The sequence below is a fragment of the Thamnophis elegans genome, chromosome 5 (genome assembly GCF_009769535.1).
Source record: "Thamnophis elegans isolate rThaEle1 chromosome 5, rThaEle1.pri, whole genome shotgun sequence".
NCBI lineage: Eukaryota > Metazoa > Chordata > Lepidosauria > Squamata > Colubridae > Thamnophis > Thamnophis elegans.
Genome location: NC_045545.1, coordinates 66,137,008 through 66,151,355, shown reverse-complemented (window position 1 = coordinate 66,151,355; position 14,348 = coordinate 66,137,008). Strand labels below are relative to the sequence as shown.

The window sequence follows — 14,348 nt, the reverse complement described above, 5'->3', positions numbered from 1 at the left end:
GTGTGCTGGACGTGGTAAGCAGAGCAGACGGATGCTGTGAAAAAAACTTCTGCTACACACAGTAAATACCTTTGGCTGGACTTTCTTTGAACTCTCAGTCTTTTTTTTCCTGCCAAAAATTCACAAAGAAGATATAATGTTTGAGAACCAATCAAACTGAACTTGGGCACTTATTATCTGTAAATGCCATGATAGCAAAGATGGGTTGTATAATTAGAAAGCTGAATACCATGATATAAAGTGCTTTTTTAAAAAAAAAGAACATAAAGGAAAAATTGCACACAAGGGATCTGATAACCTATCAATATCTGCTTAGCCAATTCCATTTCAAAAAGCATTTTTCCCACCAGTCTCTTCTATGTGACTGGTTGACCCTCTAATCCAGAGTCTGTGTTTTGTGTAAAGCCCATCCATTCCTAAATGGTAATTCCTATGCTAGAGCAAAACTGCTAGTTGGCAAGGAATGTAAAGATCCATGAAGCGTTATTCCTATTTATTTAAGGTGTATATTACAGGCTCCATCAATTAAGCTGTTAAACTTCCCACTATTCCTTTCTCCAAAAAAAGCCAAACAGCCAACGAATGTGTTGTCATGCCAAGGCAATCACTTTGCCATAGTTTGGTGGCTCTTGATTAAATCCAAGCCACATAAATTCTCTTATCCTAGAGAAGGATCAAATCATGAGATTGATAGATTCCTGAGGATCCTGAAATGGATCTGCAAGGATTTCTGATTTTCAAATTGTTTGACAGCAACAATAAAGCTTTTTGTCCCCTTCCCCTCTTTTTTTTTAGTTGTGTATGAAATAAAATAAAAAAGTTAGAAAAATTGAAATGTATGATTTTGACGTGCATACTTCCTGGCTAGCAGTGGTGGGGTGTATGTGTCTTGTTTCCTCCCTGTCTTCTGGATTTTGTTAACAACTTCTTGATGAAGAATGTTGGAGGAGTTGATGTTTTTTGTCATTTTGGCTGATACTACTAATCTTGAAAGACTTGACAAGAATGTAAGCTGGTTAGCACTTGGATAGAAAGCCACCAAGAAATTTCAGAGCTGTGGGCTTGGACAAGAAAGTAAAATAAATCCTGGAGTAAGGTTAATGGCAAACCACTACTACATTTTTTTTTGCTAAGAAAACTACATAGTTAGTCAGCATGAGTTAAACTTGAAGGAAACTTTTCTTCTTTAAAATAAAAACATTATCCAGTGGTTGGTATTATTTTTTTCATAGACTAATGCAGCAGAGATTACTTTTTATAAATCGCCATGTATAAAGGATAGTGAAATTAGTCTGAGAAGTGAAAGCAAATGTCTCTGCTAGGCAAACACATACCCATTTTTCACTATTTTTTTCCTAATCAATTTGATGAACCTCAATGTTCTAATAAATACAATAAGGAAGGTTTGCCATTCTAAGGGAAAGAGTGGTGCTAATAACAGAATAACAGAGTTGGAAGGGATCTTGGAGGTCTTCTAGTCCAACCCCCTGCTCAGGCAGGAGATCGTATATCATTTCAGACAAATGATTGTCCAATCTCTTCTTAAAAACCACCAGTGATAGAGCACCCACAACTTCTGAATACAAGCCGTTCCACTGATTAATTGTTCTAACGATCAGGAAATTTCTCCTTATTTCTATATTTGTCATCTCCTTGATAAGTTTCCATCAATTGTTTCTTGTCTTGTTTTCAGATGCTTTGGCAAATAGGTTGACCCCCTCTTTTTATGGTAGTCCCTTAGATATTGAAACACTGCTATCCTATCACCCCATGTCCTTCTTTTCACTAGGCTAGGCATAACAAATTCTTGCAACCATTCTTCGTATGTTTTACCCTCCAGTCCCTAATTATCTTTGTTGCTCTTCTCTGCACTCTTTCTAGTCTCACCATCTTTTTTTTTTATCATGGTGACCCAAATTGGGTGCAATATTCCAAATGTGGTCTTACCATAAAGTGATACTAACCAGTAGGATTTTACAATCCAAATCACTTTAGAATCTTGATGTATTTTCAGAGAAAATTGTAAAATCCTTTCTAGTACAAGATTCTAAAGTGATTTAGATTGTAAAATCCTTTCTAGTACACAAAACTAGAAAGTGATTCTGCAATTATAGTTTAGCTTCCTTCTCACCAGAACCATCTGAAGAAATAGGTAGCAAACATCTGAATCTTGTTTATATTTCTTCATTTGCTTTATCATCAGAACTGATGCAACAACCTATTCTACAAGAGTTAAAATGGCTACAGAATGGCAAAAGCTTTATCTATTGGATATACACCCCTTACCAGCCATCTACAGAATTCTCCTGATGCACCAGACAATGTTTCTTATAACTTTTGAAAGATTATGGGAAATTTATCTAATTAATCTGGAAGACATCCAATTAGGCTATATACAATTCAATAGCTACAACCAAAGTTAAGCATCACCATATTGGAATATTCATGTAATTTCACAGTCTGGAATATAGTGTACCTAAAATGAATCTATAAAATTAAAGAGGGGCACTAAGGATTTCATTAAAGACTGTGTGATGTGTTGATGGCTCAATTTTAAAAATCAAGCATTATGTGAAAAATGGATATTTTAGGAATTCTTAAGGACAGCAGATGGTCAGTCACTTAATTTTCCTGTTAACAACAGATACATTAATATAAGAAATATGCAATCTTTAAAGAGTTCAGGGAAACAGCTTATTTATTTGTCACAGATAAATATACTCTCTCTGTCCAATAAGGAAGAGGATATTGGCAAAGGGTTGTGACCAACAGCTTATCTGAAGAACCTAATATAGCAGACTTACATTTCTATCAACGGTGTCTGTCAGAATGTACAGTCAAAGCTCAGGAATGCTTCTTATGTTTCTACTGTTCTGACCTTTAAAAACTGGTACTAGTTTGGCATGGTGAATAAATGCATACTTCCCACCTGGCTGCCAATCGTGATCTCTTCTGGTTACAAGTCCATGTAAAAAGACACGGAAGTCTGTTGTGATAAAGCCAATTACAAGCACTTGCTATAGTGTTGCTATTAATGGATACAAGACTTGTAATTTGCTAAAAATAGGGTCTATATTTGATGAACAGCAAAAACTCAGTGAGATAGTACATCCATATCTACCCAATACACTTCAGTCTGAAAGTTGGGGCTCACATAATAGAAGGCATCTTTCATTCCTGCATTTATGAAACCAATGCATTAAGGAGAAAATTACACAGTCCTCTTTACTACTTCAACATTTAGGTTTGAGGAATATTCAGTTATGTGATCTCCTCCACCACTAATTAATTGTGAAACAATACGACCCAAATACTTATTAGCTTAGTGAGAACTAGGTAAAAGTCAGCAACCAAACTTCTCATTAAATTGTGACTGAATATAAAGGTACATAATTGCATGTTTAAAATAAGGACACTGATTGCAAGACTAGGGTTGTTTGCTTGTATGAATATTGTAAAAGATTGTGGTTATTTAATTAGGTAAGAAATGTCTGCAACAGAGAAAGTAGCTTTTAATTCATAGAAACTTTCCATGAAACAGAAAATGCTTTTACTACTTTGGAGATGTAACAGGAGCAACTAGTTACTATTTATTAATAAAGCAGCACAAGATCAGGAACGGTAGTAAACAGATAAATTGATTAGTTTATAGGAAGACATAGAATATATTTCTATAATATATGTTGAGAGCAAACAGAGGTAAGTCCTCAAAGATATCAAAAAGGCAAGTAAAGAATTATTGTGTCAATGGTTATACTAATATATTTGACAGATATGGTGGAATTTTAACCCCAGGGTTCCCAGCCAGCATGGCAATTTGGGGAGTTGTAGGATTAGATTGGGGGAATGCTTGGTTTAAATGGATTTTTTGATGCTGATTTTAAAATATGTCTTATTTCCAGTAGTAGCAAAACTCCATGCAACAGAAGAGATTCTGAATTACCATTCACATACCGTTGTACTCTTTTTGCTAAAACTGGGAAAAATGACTTTCCTTGATTAAAAAGGGAAATACCCTAAAAGGAATAAAGCACATAATTGCAGCTTGCCACCTGCCATCCTAAGTGTGTTGATGAAAATAGCCCATCTCCCAGTCTAGATCTTGGAGAAAATTCAGACTTAATTTTATTGTACAAATTAGTTGGTGAATTCTTGCTGTTTTCAAAAAAAAAGGAAATAAATGTAACATATTTTTTGATCTTTAGCTAATATGGTTTTCTATATATGCTATGGTGATAAATGAATTTTAAAGAGTTTCTGAATTTTAAAGAATTCCAGAACTTGACAGAGAAGAGAGGAGAGGAGAGGAAAAACAAAATGTAACTTTAATTTCTGTTAACCATGTTTGTTGTATGTTACAGACCACATGTACTTACCTTGAAAAGATTATATAAAAATGAAAAGACAAATATCATCTTCTGTGATCAATAACAGCACAACACATTTATTATCACAAAAGTATCCTACTGGCAACAGAAAGATTATCTCCACATCCCAGCTACCTGCAATACTGAATTACTCCTTAATTGCCCAGTATAATGAAGCACAACCTTGAGGGCAAAAATCTAAACTCCCTCCAGCATGACAGGATATGCAATCACCTTTTTTCCTTTTTCTTTACAACAAAAATGTTTGCTCAAGCCCCACAGATCCACCACGTTTACACAATAACTCACTTGCACACTCTGACAGATCCTTTTCAGAGGTGGAGACTTGCTACTTGACCCATCTTGAACTAGTTCTTCTCTTCCTAGATGCTTAACCACAATACATCTTTCCAGAGGGTTCCCCCTAAAATAGAAGAAAGATGAATCCATGAAAAATGAATCACTTGAAGAAAATCTTGGATATCCCTGATATTTTAATTCAGTAAACAAGCTAAATTCAAGAGGTAGGATAGTTTATATGGATAACAACAATATTTAAAGGAACACCAAATACTTGAATCATGGTTAAAATTGTATCCAGTCTCATATTAACAGGCAGAATAAATGAATTTTAATAAAAAGTCTTAGTCCCCTTGAGTGACCTTTCACAGATTCCAAATCGTCTTCGGGGTGGTTACCCTATGAAGCAGGGATGAAATGCTACTGGTTTGAGCCAGTTCACCCGAACCGGTAGTAAAAAATGCTATCGGTTTGCCCAAACCAGTAGTAAAAAATGCTTTTAAAAGGTTTTTAAAAAAGTTCCAACGATCAGCTGTGGAACAATCAGCTGTGCCACGCAATTTATATTTGCTAGAAAGCAAGAAATCCTGCTTTCTAATGAATCTAAATCATGCGGCAAAACTATTCCCTCCCCACACTGTTCTACTTACCTTTGCAGACTCACAAAAGGCTTCTTAGTGCCTGGGGTGGGCATGCGCATGAAGCGAACCGGTAGCAGACTTCAGAGCATTTCACCTCTGCTATGAAGTCAACCCATAACATGACAAGATCATGACTGACTTTTATTGTCATTTCAAACTATTACTTTGGGAATATATTTTTACATACACACATATATCTATATATTTCCTCATATATGATGTAAGAAATTATGGAGAGGCTGAGAAGAAAAGAAAGTAGGGCAGCTTCTTATCAATGCCATTTCAACTCAGATTCCAAGAAACCTGGAAGAAGCATCCCAATCATTCCACAAGACTCTTCCTTAATGAACTCGCAATAAATGAGGTTGGAAATTCTTTTACAAGTTTTTAAGATTCTGCATCTACCCAAAGCTAACATTAAAATTGTCCTACTGAAATCTGTGCAATGCTTGCTTCTTTGACCTTCTGTCTGGAATGCTAGGGTATTTTTAAAGCTACAGTACATGCTTTTCTTATTCCCAAGGAAACAAATATATCACAAATTCCCTTCATTGAAAAGAACCGTTGAACTTACTTACTTAGCTTTACACTTCTGTAAGGCTTCATCAGCTATCTGCTTCAAGTTAATCAGCTTATCACCTCTATAAAAGGCATCTAAAACAACAAGTCAATCATTAAAATGGCTCATCAGAATAGGCCAGGTCCCTGAAGGTTGTCCATCATAAAGGAGGGACAGAATAGTTTAAAGTAAAAGAAAGAGAGAACAATGGATTTAAGGGAAAGGCCAATGCAGTAACAGCAGCAGTTTCTTCAAAATTCAGGGAATTTGAAAGGATATAGGTTAGGGTTAGATTAGGGAACAATCAGAAGAAACTAGATGTCCTTTGTCATATCTTAGTTCTGGTATTGGCATCCTCATTATTTCATGACAGAATTAACAGAACTTAACAGAATAACAAAGTTGGAAGTCTTTTAGTCCAATTCCCTGCTCCAGCAGGAAAACCTGTTTGTACCATTCCAGACAAGTGGCTGTCCAAACTTGTCTTATAAGTTTCTTGAATAGCTTGAACAACTTGAATAGCTGAATTTTTTTTTGCTGTTGTTGCACATTAAATCATAATGTTGCAGGATCCATTCTGAGTTGGACACTGAGACCAGAGGTTTAGTCTTCTAAGCTTTCAGACTTGTGCTGGAGCTCATCCTCAGGGAACGTTTCTCTCTCCAAAATGTGTCCACTGGGTTGTTCTATATGTAATATTTATGTGGTGTCTGGTTATGTGTGGTTTTTCAATTGTTAATTGGGATGTTATGCTGTAGCACAAAGAAACAACCAATGACTTAATAGCTGGTCACCAACCCCTCAAACAGCAACTAAAAGCCACACACAACCGGGCAACACATAAATAGTACAAATACTACACACAGAACAGCCCAGTGCACATAAGTTTCCACAGGATGGGCTCCAGCATGAGTCCAAGGCTTGGAAGACTAAATCTCTGATCAGGATGACCAATTCCGATTGGCTCCTGCAACATTATCCTGGGACATGTATATTTGCCTTCATTTGTAAAACATAATGGGTCTAACAGTTAAATGAATGTAGGTCTTACAAATCTGAAATCAATGTATTTTATTAGAGAAGGATCATCTAATAAAAAGCATTAATTGAGCAAGCCACGGCCTGCTTTTTTTACTAGAGCATGTTTCTGCTTTATGACAGCTAAGAAAACTAAAGTATTTTAAAAAAATACTTTGGACATTAGATCATAGCAATGAAAAGTTATGAATTAAAAATGTTTATAATTCCATATTACCAGAACACTGTTATATTGTAATATGATTGATGAAACATATTCCTGCATGCTTTAACCTGGAAATAGCTCCTTCCTTTAGCAATAGCAATAGCACTTAGACTTATATACCACTTCATAGTGCTTTTACAGCACTGTCTAAGCGGTTTACAGAGTCAGCATATTTCCCTCAACAATCTGGGTCCTCATTTTACCGACCTTGGAAGGATGGAAGGCTGAGTCAACCATGAGCCTGGTGAGATTTTAACTGCTGAACTGCAGCTAGTCTTTATTTCAAAGATGAAGAGTATAAAGTTATCATTAATTATAAACCCAGTTAGATTATGCTAATTATATACTAAAGAACCTACAGGTTATCAAAAAGATATTTACCTGCAGTTATGAGAAGCGAGCAGTTGGAATCTAGAATCCTCTCACAAAGAGATTCTGCTGAAAAGCCTGCAAACTGAAATCATAATCACAAATATAACTACCGAACAGCAGTAGCCGCAACAATGCCAACTGGAACTATTTTGAATAGGATCCCTGACTGTGAGTAGGAATAATGCAGCTATAAATGTTTTTAGCTAATTAGTTAAAAGGCAGTTGAAAACTCTGTTTGATACAATACAGCAGAACTCCTTAGAAGAAAACCTTTGTTACAATCAGTGAGAAATGCATTACAGATAATTATAATCACAAATTATAGGCATGTTTCATTGAAACCTAGCTTGATAAAAAATGCTGCCTTTTTCCTAATGTATAAACATACTGTTGAGTTAAGAAGTTTTAAGGATATGTGCTTACAAAGTCTCTCTTGAATTAAGGAAAGTAGGTCCCTGTCTGGCTACTGAATGAGTCCAGAAAAAGGCACGGCTCCTTTCAGAAGAAGCCAACAAGTACAGCAACAGCAGTCATGCTAGATTAGAAGACCTTTGCCTAATTCAGGTTCAAATACTGCAAACCTTTAACTTAAAGCATCACAGCAAATAAACATGCTTTGCATAAGTCCATATCTGTCATATTCTGTTGAAGTATTTAATGCAATGTTTTGGGTAAACTCCTTAAAATCTAGGAGATTTTTAAAAAATTAAATTATTTAAGCCTGAGGTCATCTTTGTAAAACAAAGTGATAAAGCAGCCTCTGCTTAGTCAAAAAGGGCGTAGTGGCATACTCACCTACTCGAAAGTGACTCAAAATCACAGGGACAAAAAAGCTAGCTTAGTTTAAATTGCTACCTATGTCATAGTTCATTTCAATTAGGTTTTATTGTACAGTACCTGATCTGCAAAATACAAACAACCATTAGTTGGCAGCAATAAATTGTATCATTTGCTGTACATTTGGATTTGCAGACCACACACAATAGCCCTAATTTCAGTTAGTAACTCATAACCTTCAAGGCTATAATCCAATAAATGTTTTTGTTGAATAAATATTCCTACCACAATAGAATGAAGTGCTCCAATTCTGGCACAAGCTAGCATAGCAACTACCAGCTCAATTATCATTGGCATGTAGATGGAAACTCTGTCTCCTTTTTTCACGCCTGTGAAAAAAAAAAATCTCAGATCAGCCAACTAAAACAATTTTTTAGACAACCGCACAAAACATCATAATAATACCTGAAAAATCAAATGAACTTATTGAGCATATAGACATTGGCTAAATTAAGGATCCCAGACCTAGAGAAGGCATCTTCGCTCTGATTTGATCTAAGCCAGCATCAGGATGAAATAAAGAAATGTTCAACATACACACACACACACACACACACACACACACACACCCTTCTTCAGAAGGACGAGGCCCCGCTGGTCCCCCTCACATTCCTCATCTTCAGGCCACGGCCCCACGCCGTAGAAAACATAGGCGCGTGCACACCCCGCACAATTACAGCCCGGAGCAGGACCAAAGCCCCTCTCCCACCTGGCCCTTCCTCCCTTGGAGGGCTTCAGAGGGAAGCTTCTGCAGAAGCCCAGGTGAGTGAGAACAAGTTCCCACTGTTACAAAATCTCCGAGGCTGTAATTGTACAGGGTGTGCGCGTGCACCTATGTTTTCCACGGAGTGGAGCCGCAGTGAGGCTCTGCGCAGCTGGCAATGACTCTGGAGCCCTGCTCCGCAAAGAACGCCACTGCCAGGTACTTTTAACCATATATTTTGGTCATATGACTGCAGAATGCTGTAAAAAACCATAAATGTAGGCCGGTTGTTGAGTCTTTCAAATGTGATTGGAACACTCAACAAGGTGACCACAGTATGTCTGTGTGCGTATGTGTGAGTGAGAGAGAGAGACAGAGAGACAGAGAGACAGAGAGAGAGGGAATCAGAGAGAAACAGACAGACACACAGAGAGAGAAAGAGAGAGGGGGGGGAGGAAGGGAGGAAGGGAGGGAGAGACAGACAGACAGGCACAGAAAGAGAAAGAAAGGAAGAAAGAAAGAAAGAAAGAAAAGAAAGAAAAGAAAAAAAAGAAAAAAAAGAAAAAAAGAAAGAAAAGAAGAAAAGAAAGAAAAGAAAGAAAAGAAAGTGGAAGAGAGAGGTGAAAGAAGGAAAGAAAGAAAGAAAGAAGGAAAGAAGAAAGAAGAAAGAAAGAAAGAAGAAAGAAAGAAAGAAAGAAAGAAAGAAAACTTATAACCACAATTGAGCCCAAAATTTTGGTTGCTAAGCAAGAGCGTCGTTAAGTGAGTTTCACATTTTCCAAGTTGGCCATGCCCACCTGGTCACATGACTGCCAAGCCACTCCCACAAAATAGGCCATACCTACAGAATAGGTTCTAAAAAAATTGAAATCCTCCACGTGTGTGGTGTGTGTGTGTGTGTGTGTGTGTGTGTGTGTGTATAAAGAGTCTTGAGAGTTAACAAGGTTGTTACTATATTGTACAAAGCTATTACAGAATCTAGCTGTTCTGCTTTGGATACCACCTGAAGATAACAAGCAAATCGGTCAGGGAGAGGATGTGTAGCATCCCTGACAATACTGTGGACCCTGGTCAAACAGCACTTATATGCCATGTGATATGTCAAACAGTGAAAATGAAATTAATGCTATAAATATTACAGCCAAGGAAAACAAATGGCAAAATCAAAATTGTAATTGCTGTGAAAATATTGAGAAATGCTGGGCTACAGAAGCAGTTGGTATAACAGAGACGTGTTAAAATATGAGTGTGTTTTGCTTATGGAGTGGCTCTGTGACTTCTTTAACATGTGTGAAGACTAAATCTATAGCTGAAAATTGAAAGAATTCTGTTATTACTACTTTATAAAAAGAGAAATGTAGCAACAATTAATGTAAATGCACAGGAGGATTTGTTTGTTAAACATGCCTGAGAATGTTGGCAGAATTCTGCCTGAAAGGTGATAATGAGTGAAACTCAGGAAGAGATTGTGGCTTTTATACTAAGCATGGAATTTATAGATTAGCTTTTCAACTTTGCTTTTCAATTTGTCATTGAGAAATAAATGAGGCAGTTTATTGTACATATATTGATTTAAAGAAAGGAATAAGGAATAAGTAATAAGGAAATGATAAATTTGATTTATGGAATGTTTTGTATGGTAGGACAAGGATCAGATTTATGGATAAATGTGTAAGACATGTTTATGGTAATATGAGAGATGTGTTGCTTGGAGAAATGAATGCATTTGTATTTTTATATGCAATGAAGGTTAGGTTGTGTGATGCAATAAAAAGTATGGCTCTGAAAATGGATGTGCACAAACCAAGTTAATTGTGTTTGAAAAGGAAAATGGAGTAAACCATTGTAGGAAATGACTAGTACATATGTGCAAGGGGAACCTTTGCCTTTATTGTATATTTTACATAAATGAAAAAACAGAGCACGTAGATGCAAGTGTCTGCCTTCACAACAAATTTATTGAAGATAGAGAAATTTTGATATGTAAATACTGGCAGTAATGGATAGTAAAATGATCTTCTATGTGGAATGAATGCTGAAAGAAGTAAAACTATAATGAGTGTTTTTCTGCCTAGTATGTTATATGAAAGTGAGGGCTGAGTAACTCAAGGAGAAACCAGAAGTTTATGGGATAAAACAAAAATAGGCAGCATCAAGAATCAATGAATGTTGAAAGAATGTGGACTGAATTTAACAATGAGAGACCAACATGAAAGAGGAATGATCATACTGAGAGAATAAATGAGGATAAAATCTTAAATTTTTAAATTTTATGCTACATAATTTTATTTTATAATGGCTACATGCATCAGTACAGCTAGTAATATTCCTATAATCACTTGTAGTTTGAAAAATAATTGTTTGGACTACCAACATGAAAATATATTTGCTAGCTCTGTGCCAGATATCAAGAAGACAACAGGTGACAGTAATAATTTCAAACACAGTTACTGCCTTCATGCATACTGCCTTACTCATCAGTATATTTCTATTCTATTACTAAGGAAAACTTCGGTATAACTGGTTAGGAACGCTTGAGAAATTTTAGGCTTCATTTAGGGTGGAAAGTTATCAACGTGTATAATGTTTTCATAGTAAGCTGTGATATTTAGCATTCCTCAGAAGGGGAAGACACTCTGGTTTATAAAATATGTAGAAACATACAAAATATACAAGTGTACAAAATCAGAAGAGATGGGTGACAAGATGCTCTATCCGGGTATTTCCCCTTCAAACACTGCTGTCAAAATTACACTCCTGGTTCTTAAATGTTTCAAGCTAAACACCAGGAATGGAGCATCTCAACAAATACAGAAAATAGTTCATGGCATAAATTTATTAAGAGCATGCAGGGAACCAGCTGATCTCAGGAGTGAAACTTTCTATAAAGATCCACAGGCATGATAATATAATATAATAAACATAATATAATAAACATAATAAACATAATATAATAAATATAAAATAGTATAGTATAGTATAGTATAGTATAATATAATATAATATAATATAAATATTATTGACATTAAGGATAAATAATGACAGAATAAAACTAAACTAAAATATGCATATGGAATAGGATATGCTTAGCCATCTTCATTTTTTAAAATGGACCCTTTCCTTAACCTATGTATCTTGCAAAGATGTGGAAAATCTTATCTGACTAAATTCAAAAAGAAGTGTTAATCCTGTTTCAAATGTGGACTCAAAAGAATTGAGACAATGTAGCAAAGTTGAAGTTAATACTAAACTTTTTGTAACTTAACAATATATCAAAAGCAGAGCACAATCTGGGTTCTTAAAGAGCTACTGGTGGTTATAAAAATTACAGTCTTAATTATGGCTGTAAAACCATCAAAATAAGGCTAATCATCATAATAAAAATTATGATCTGGATTGTTAAACATAGGACATTTCCAGTACACTCACAAAATCACCTTATAGAGTATAAGTTAAATACAATTCAAATTCAGATGATCATCAGTTATGGATGGTGAGGATTAGAAGATAACATTTAAGGGACATAACCTCCTTTAGTCTATTCTCATATGATCAGGAACCTAGTGGCAAAGCTTCTGATTTTTCTTCCCAGGTAATATTGTTAATTTTGAGTGTACAACAAGGTCACACTTAATAATTTCATTGTGGATGAGAGAACTGACCTAACATGTAGAATAATGGAATTGCAGTGAATCTCAGAAGTCATCTAATCTGATCTCTGCTGAATGCTTAGACTACAGGTGTCAAACTTGATTTCATTGAGGGCCGCATCAGGGTTGTGTTTGACCTCGGGGAGGGAGGTGGCCGGGGGGGACATGACCAGCTCAACATCATTTGTGTTGGGAGGCACCTATGGTGGCCCGAGTGCTCTGCCAGCAAAAACGGAGCTTGGGAGCCCATTTTTACTGGCAGAGGCACCATGGGCCGGTCCTTCGCTGTTTCCAGGATGGCCCCGCAGGCCAAATCTAAGCACCCTGTGGGCCACATACAGTCCATGGGCCTTAAGTTTGACACCCCTGACTTAGATCATGGTAAATAATCTGGATGACATAGATTTTACCCTAATATGTCCCTAACAGAGCCATCTTTTTCACTGTAATATTAACCCAGAAGATAAGAATACCAACTGCCTCTCTCCAAACTAGAGCAGAGGGGCTTTTACTAGAAGGGCTTCTACTGGTGTTAAATTAACAAGACAGATTCAAATGCTGCTTGATATACCCCATTGCCATCCTGGAGTTCTCCTTGATATGCTCTGAGATGGCCTCTGAAAGGGATTGGAAAACTCCAGAACTCTAATCATGGGACTCTAATCATGGGACTTTAACATTGAGACTGTTGCCACTCTAGTAAGACAAGTCTGGGATTTCATAGCCTCCATGACAATCATGGTTCTCTCTTCCATCAGAAACAAATAACAACTTAGGCAAGCACATATTCTCAATTTAATTTTTGCTTTGCAACATGAGAAGGATGACAACCTAGATACTGGGGTCACTCTGCTTTACTGGTCAAACCATCACTTGTTAAACTTTTGTCATCACCTCTCTCGGGAACAAGTGAGGGTCCTAAAAAAAGTTATCTCCTAAAATGTATTGTCAGAGTTTGTTGCAGAAATCAAATCCAGAAAGCACAGACAGCTATCTGATTCAGCAGGATTCATTAACTTCTCTTTATGTATAATATAATACATAAGTAAATATGCAATACCAACAAGTGGTTCTTCAGTTTCAAATCAGAGCAGCAGACCAGTTTAATTCTGAGCACAGACTCTGAGCTACATAAGTAAGTCACGCCCAAGCTCTGAGACGTCTGGCATGGCTCTCAGTCACCAAATAGTTCCCATTGGTTGACCCAGTTGCCATGTCTATACATTGGCTGATCTTTACCATGTCTCTGCCAGTTCATAAATATTCTGACATGTATAGAATATGATGAGTTCTTCAAATGAGCTAGAAAAATGCACTAGAGAATCCATAACCATTGATCCAATCAAAGCTCCCCTATGAAAAGAAACTAAACTGGCCACTGGCATGATTATACTTAAGTGTCCTAATCACCATTGTGAAATTAGGTTTCTTCCTGGCTTTATGGAGAGTTCTGGATGATGAAACCAGTCAAGAGATTAAATGAGTGCAAATGGTGTAAGGTTCAGCACATGCTGATACAATACACATTAGTTCACAAATTGCTGACTCTGCAGCAAAAGTTAGAAGGTGAGCTGCTATTTTTTAATGTCCATTGTATCTTTAAGTAGCACAGTTTTTAAAACAGTTAAGAACTACTACCATTTGCTCTGGAAACTTTTACTTTAAAGCCCTTGGAG

The 14,348-nt window shown here is 36.4% G+C and overlaps 1 protein-coding gene across 2 annotated transcripts in view; it reads right to left on the bottom strand.

Moving 5' to 3' along the window:
• Positions 1-14,348, bottom strand: part of ACSS2 (acyl-CoA synthetase short chain family member 2) — a 57,763-nt gene that overhangs the window by 20,947 nt on the left and 22,468 nt on the right. For both annotated transcript variants that reach the window (XM_032218017.1, XM_032218016.1), the window contains exons 4-7: positions 8,545-8,648; positions 7,492-7,564; positions 5,887-5,962; positions 4,677-4,791 (exon numbers count right to left, since the gene is read on the bottom strand). In XM_032218017.1, the coding sequence (XP_032073908.1) occupies positions 4,677-4,791; positions 5,887-5,962; positions 7,492-7,564; positions 8,545-8,648 (368 nt within the window). The remainder of the gene's footprint in view (positions 1-4,676; positions 4,792-5,886; positions 5,963-7,491; positions 7,565-8,544; positions 8,649-14,348) is intronic.